At 34.5% G+C, this 6895-nt stretch overlaps 1 protein-coding gene across 2 annotated transcripts; it reads left to right on the top strand.

Moving 5' to 3' along the window:
* The first annotated feature begins 788 nt into the window (after positions 1–788).
* On the top strand, positions 789–4111 carry LOC109064304 (guanine nucleotide-binding protein G(I)/G(S)/G(O) subunit gamma-5-like). Of its 2 annotated transcripts, none has more exons than XR_006153817.1 (3): positions 789–957; positions 2426–2609; positions 3356–4111. XR_006153817.1 is itself a non-coding variant. In XM_042717243.1 (3 exons), the coding sequence occupies exons 1-2, from the start codon at positions 865–867 to the stop codon at positions 2549–2551; spliced, it is 219 nt and encodes a 72-aa protein (XP_042573177.1). In that variant the 5' UTR covers positions 794–864; the 3' UTR covers positions 2552–2576; positions 3356–4111. The 2 variants fall into 2 exon arrangements, 1 of the variants encoding a protein (XP_042573177.1); XM_042717243.1 differs by having other exon boundaries at positions 794–957; positions 2426–2576.
* The last annotated feature ends 2784 nt before the right edge of the window (positions 4112–6895 follow it).

Genomic DNA, 6895 nt, shown 5'->3' with positions numbered 1-6895 from the left:
AGAAGTTTCATTTTTGGGTGAACCATACCTTTATAGAGTTACAGACACATCCATGCTTCTAAAGGGATAGGCCTATTGTTTTATTAAAATTCGGATAGTCTGATAATATAATATTCCATACATTATCAGAGCTTGGTTGACACAACTGTTATATTTTTAAGCATGATTAAACAGATAAATTAATAGATTATAATTAATGTTAGACCACATTTATTAATTTGGCATTTATATTAATCATAAATATATACATAATAAATAATCATATATGTCATATACAATTTGGCATTTAAATTATTTTTATTTATTTTATTATAATTATTATAATTTTATTATAATAGTATATTTTATTTTCATATAAAATATTATAATTGTATATTATAATTATTTTAATTTAGATAAAAATGGGAAAATGACATATTAATGTAGTCCTAATTTAAGCAAATGGATAAAATAAATAAATAAATAATAAAAATTCATCCCATCCAGGTAACAGCTGCAGAACTGTCAAAAAAGACTAACGATAATTAATAATTATAAATAAGCACATTTAAAATAACAATATTAATGTGTTCTGTTGCAAGTTTACATACTTGAGCATGTTTTCTCATGGTTTATTGTTGAGCTATGAGTTCCTTACTGATTATTTGTGTACTTTTTTTGACTCGTGAATGAGTGTCCCTTATTTTGTCTTGATGAAGGTGGCAACCCTAGTGTAGGGCGATAGAAGATACAGTTTGTACATTATAAAAACCATCGCGCCTATGGAGAGTCTCCACAAGGATAGCTAACCAGACTCTGTGTGCGCGCGCGCGCGTGAGCGAGCGTGAAACTTCCGCAAACTCTCCTCAGAGTCCGTCAGTCATCATGTCCAACAATAACGCTAGCAGCAGCAGTGTGGCTGTGGCGCAGAAAGCCGTCAAACAGCTCAGACTAGAGGCCAAAATACGACGAATCAACGTAAGTATGCCAGCTTCAACAATAACCGTGAAAGAGTTTGGATTTTGAGAGTTTATGGATGAGTTTAACCGGTTTGAGTCACTGCTAGTGCTAACGCTAACCGACAAAACAACACTTAAAAAGCGTTTTAACTCATGTATAGGTAAATAGCTTTAGTTTTTTGACGTCCGATATGCTTTTAATGTGTTTTATACGAGTTTTTTAACTGCCAGAAGGGTATTTTCGGTGTAAAGTTCAGACAACTGTTAGAAGTTGTTTCTCGTGATCATTAATAATGTAAATCTATGCAGACGGTGGTGGTACTGAGTGATGGTGTCAGATTACAATACTGTGGTACTTCATTGTATATTATGTTACTTTTATAATACAGTTGTAAAACCTTTGGTATGTGTCCAAACTAAAGTTTGTTTCTGTGTGCATTAATTATGGTGACCCAGCCTGAAGACCCCAGTATGAAAATGCCTTTTTTTTCTTCTTAATAATAATGTGCAATAAATTTCACTATTAATGCAATGTTTGCCAATGTTATTTTGTCAAAGTAGTGTTGTTTTTCAGTTAATGACTTTTTACATCTTATAAATTCCTCATGCCACTTTGTTTAATGCTCAAAAGCAAGCAGAGAACTTTTAGAAAAGCTTATTACAACCATAAATGTATGGGCAAGGTACTAATAGATTAAAAAAATATATGTATGCATTAAATATGCACTAATTTGCATACATTTCCAGAACAGAATCCTGAACATTAGATAAAAAAAAATGTATGCATTATATATGCACTAATTTGCATACATTTCCAGAACAGAATCCTGAACATTAGATAAAAAAATATGTATGTATTAAATATGCACTAATTTGCATACATTTCCAGAACAGAATCCTGAACATTAGATAAAAAAATATGTATGCATTAAATATGCACTAATTTGCATACATTTCCAGAACAGAATCCTGAACATTAGATAAAAAAAATCAGAGCATTAAATATCTTGCATACATTTCCAGAACAGAATCCTGAACATTAGATAAAAAAATATGTATGTATTAAATATGCACTAATTTGCATACATTTCCAGAAACAAATCCTGAACATTATATAAAAAAAACTGCATTAAATTTGCACTCAATTTGCATACCATTCCAGAACACAATCCTGAACATAGAGATATTAGATAAAAAAGCATTAAATATGCACTAATTTGCATACATTTCCAGAACAGAATCCTGAACATTAGATAAAAAAATATGTATGCATTAAATATGCACTAGATTTGCATACATTTCCAGAACAGAATCCTGAACATAGATAAGCAAGGTTCAGAATTCTTGATTTTAACCCCTCTATTAAAAAAAAAAATAATTAAAAAAAAACTTAAAAATATAGACCCAAACTATTAAATTTGCTCAGGGGTGTGTGCACTCAGTGCATGTTATCGTTTAACATGTTGTCTTAATTGTAATTTCTGTAGGTTTCTCAAGCTGCCACAGACCTGAAGAACTTCTGCCTGCAGAACGCCCATAAAGACCCGCTGCTGGTGGGCGTGCCGTCCAGCGACAACCCCTTCCGCCCGCCCAAGTCCTGCGGCCTCCTCTGAACGACTGCTGTCTGCTCACACATAGGTTACCTACAGCCTTCTGTCCTTCTAAAGCACCGTAGATGAGTTTGTTTCTTCATCAGATTTGGAGAAATGTAGCATTTCATCACTTGCTCATCAATGGATCCTCTGCAGTGAATGGGTGCCGTCAGAATGAGAGTCCAAACAGCTGATAAAAACATCACAATAATACACAAGGAATCCACAAGTGTGTGTTTTAAGAAACAAATCAAGACATTTTTAGCTTCAAACTGTTGCTTCTGGCAAAAATGTGTGTCCATAATCCATAATATTGTTTCCTCCAGTGAAAAAATCGTCTTGCCTGAATCAGGAGAGAAATATGCACAGATCAAGTACCATTTACAAGCAGTTCTAAATAAATAAGTTGGTGGATTTTGATGTGAGAGGACAACAGCGGATAGACAGCGGTTTTTACTGGATGAAGCGTCATTATGGATTATGGACTCATATTTCTTGTATTAAGTTGCAACACCTTATAGGTGGATTTGTTTCTTACGAACATGTGGTTTTTCACTTCATAAGATGTTAACTGATGGACTGGAGTGGTGTGGATTACCTGTGGATTATTGTTAAGTTTTTATCAGCTGTTTGGACTCTCATTCTGATGGCACCCATTCACTGCAGAGGATCCATTAGTGAGCATGTGATGTAATCCTACGTTTCTCCAAACTTGTTTCCATGAACAAACTCCCCTACATATTGGGTGGCCTGTTCTCAGCAAATTTCCGTTTTTGGACTACTCCTTTAAATAAACTAATATCTATATTATATCTGATATTTCAGAGCTGGTGAAGCGTTTCAGATGATGTGGCTGCCTTCAAGTGTCTGTTTCTACCTTTACACTACTCCATAAAGACCTCCTGGAGCACTACACACACACAAACACTACTTAGCATAGCAAAAAAAAAGAAATATTTCTACGGTGTTCATTTTCTTCATATCGGCACAGTTGCTGTCTATTTCTATGAACTGTATTATGAGTAATAATATGTTGACTCTGCTGAATTAACACTGTATGGTACAATCAGCTGTAAAACCCATAACACATCCCATGTTTTGAAAGCAATTTTATATACCAAACACTATTTTAATAGTAATGCGTATTTTATAAAACAAAAAGACTTCCTTGAAGATTGTATGAAGTTTTCCCTGGTTTATGTGGAAGGAATGAAAAAATGAAACTATTAGAGTATTTTTCCTATCAGAAATTACATGACCTTTTTTAATTATAGTCTTTTACTAATTTATGGCCAGCAGGATTTGGTTTGAAGGTTGTTTGTAAACATGCTTTTTGTCCTCAACAATACACACGTTGGATGTCTTCTTTAATCTGACGCTTATTTGAGGTGTTGGAGTCTCGACTAATGATCTGATGAGTTGAATCTAGTGTGTCTGTTGAGGAGGACATACAATATGTGCAGTGTTGAGGAAACCCTGATCACATTCTGAATGAACAGGTTACACTAAAACCTTTTTCTTATTCTCGTTTCATTGACTTTGCTAAACTTACTTTTAAAATAAAGTGTTATTGATCATTAATTGGTTGTCTTTTGTTGAATGGGCTTTAAAATGCATCTTAAATATTATAATTGAAGTGTGTTTTGTATCTGATATTGGGTCACTTGTGAGCTCAGTTTGCTCTGTGACAGTCTTATGTGAACCTTCATTACTAATCTGCCTTCTGAGTGAACAATTTGTTTTTGCTCTGGTAAGACATACTGTATATAAGTTATGATATTTGCATATTCATATATATTTAGAAAGTGAATTGATGTAGAAATCCATTTTTGGTAAGTTACTTAATGTTACAAATTTAAAAATTGCACAAAAAAAAAAAAACATTTGTTGCTGAAGGAACTGATCAGTTCTTTCACAAGGCAGATTTTCACAATCACTGCCTTTTATTTTTATACACTGAAAAGAAAAGGCTGTATATTGCATTAGATGCCAGTGTTTTATGCTGCAGTGTTTCTTTTTTTTTTAATGTCATGCTGATGTTACAGTATCTGCAGAGTCTGGTCTTATGAAGAACAAACAGGTTGCAAGATCCCCAACATCCCATAATAGAGCTCAGGACTGCTCAGGTAACCGGTCACACACACTGGCACCATGCGAGGCAGACGATGCACAGATAGAGTTTGTGTTTCAGAGATGCTGAACTCTGATTCTGCCTCAGTGTCCTGATGAAAGCACTCACAGCTTCTCACACAGGATCTTCAGAGAGGAGCGCAGAGACCTCATCAACCCATTACAGGTGTGATTATGCCTTAGTGTCTTGTTGAAAGTACTCTTGGATTATCACATGGGCCTCTCTGAACATCACGGTTCAGTTGAATTTTGCATTGAGTTTTGTCATAGCTTTAGTTTTTTTTGATTTTTTTTTGAGCTTTGACATCGCTTTAATTTTAGGTGCTTATTTTATTAACTGTATTTATTTTACTGCCTTTTAATTTATATTAAATTATATTTTGAGATTCCAAAATAAACAATATTCTAAATTAAATGTTTTATTATATTAATATTGTTATATTACTTCATAATGAACATATTCAATTATAGATTACATATTCGATTTTGAGACCTCCTGGAAAAAGAGAATGTACATCTCTAAGGGTTTGCCCCAGTATACAGTGGGTACGGAAAGTATTCAGACCCCCTTAAATTTTTCACTCTTTGTTATATTGCAGCAATTTGCTAAAATCATTTAAGTTAATTTTTTTCCCTCATTAATGTACACACAGCACTCCATATTGACAGAAAAACACAGAATTGTTGACATTTTTGCAGATTTATTAAAAAAGAAAAACTGAAATATCACATGGTCAGTAAAAGAAATTTGAAAATTAGCAGCTTTGTCATTATAGCAAAAGTCACTCTACAAATCACCCAGCTCACTTTACAGACCACAAAAGAAGACATTTAGAAGATTTATTAAATATACCATAAAAATAGTCCATCTTTCATATTCATATGCTTGATAACTTAATTTTCCTTTTAGTTTCCACAGAAAAAAAAAAAGGCATATGGGTTGCATAAATAATAATATGATTTAATTTGGGGTGAATTACTCCTTTGGAATTATAATTGTCCCCAGCATTTAATCTGCATGTGTGTGTTTCAGAGATGAGAGTTTGAGTGGCAGAAGGCGTCCCGTTTGAAGTCAGACTTCTTCAGTTTGTCTGCTGTCAAGAAAACCTTGCAGTGGTACAGGAGAGAAAGCACAGCGATCAGCAACTGACGTACACACACACAACACAGAGATCATGTTTACAGAACTCACATCACACTGTAATTCAGCTGTGTGTGTGCAGGTGCAGCCGTACCGGAGCAGCTCTCTCTGTCTCCATGTGCCACACCGCTATCTGAGGGGTCAGAGGTCACGTCAGGATCCTGTCTGAACATGGTCATGACCCCCAACACCCCTGAGCTGTACTCGGCTCTTAAACTGCGCTACTACAGGTCTAATATCTGACACTGTACCTCATGCACCACTCATGTCACTGCACAGCTGGACTCAACAGTGTTATTTTCTGTCTCAGGTCAGAACGGATCCTTCAGTCACCCGATGACCGCAACATGGACTGGCCCTTTTAGATTACAGACTTTTTTTGTGAAGAATCAGTGTTTTCAAAGATACATTTAAAAAAAAAAATTAAATAAAGGTATACCATATGTATAGAATTACCTTGTATTGTTTTATATTTCTTACGTATTAACATCTCTCATGAATGCACACATCAGATCAATAATTGCATTTATTATTTTGTACACTGCAACTGAGACCAGAGCTAGTTGCCAGAATGCCTATGTTTACATTTCACTCAGTAGTCCACAAATACCTCTCAGTGTTTTTTTTTTGTTGTTGTTTGTTTTGTTTTGTTGTTGTTGTTGTTTTACGTTGGTTTCAATTTGTTGAAAATATACTCACCCTCAGGCCATCCAAGATGTAGATGAGTTTGTTTCTTCATCAGAAATGTAGCATTACATCACTTGCTCACCAGTGGGTCCTCTGCAGTGAATGGGTGCCGTCAGAATGAGAGTCCAAACAGCTGATAAAAACATCACAATAATCTACAAGTAGTCCATCAGTTAAAGTCTTGTGAGGTCAAACTGTGCATGTTTGTAAAAATAAATAAATAAATAAAATTATAATAATAATTCATCAAGACATTTTAACTTAAAACATCACTTCTGGCCAAAATATATGAGTCCATAATTCATAATAACAATTCGTCCAGTGAATGGCACCCATTCACCGCAGAGGATCTACCCATCCACACTTTGGATGGTCTGAGGGTGACTACATTTGCAGCAAATGTTCAT

This window comes from Cyprinus carpio, chromosome B1 (genome assembly GCF_018340385.1).
Source record: "Cyprinus carpio isolate SPL01 chromosome B1, ASM1834038v1, whole genome shotgun sequence".
NCBI lineage: Eukaryota > Metazoa > Chordata > Actinopteri > Cypriniformes > Cyprinidae > Cyprinus > Cyprinus carpio.
Note: the sequence above shows the minus strand (reverse complement) of the source record. Positions and strands in the feature narration are given on the sequence as shown.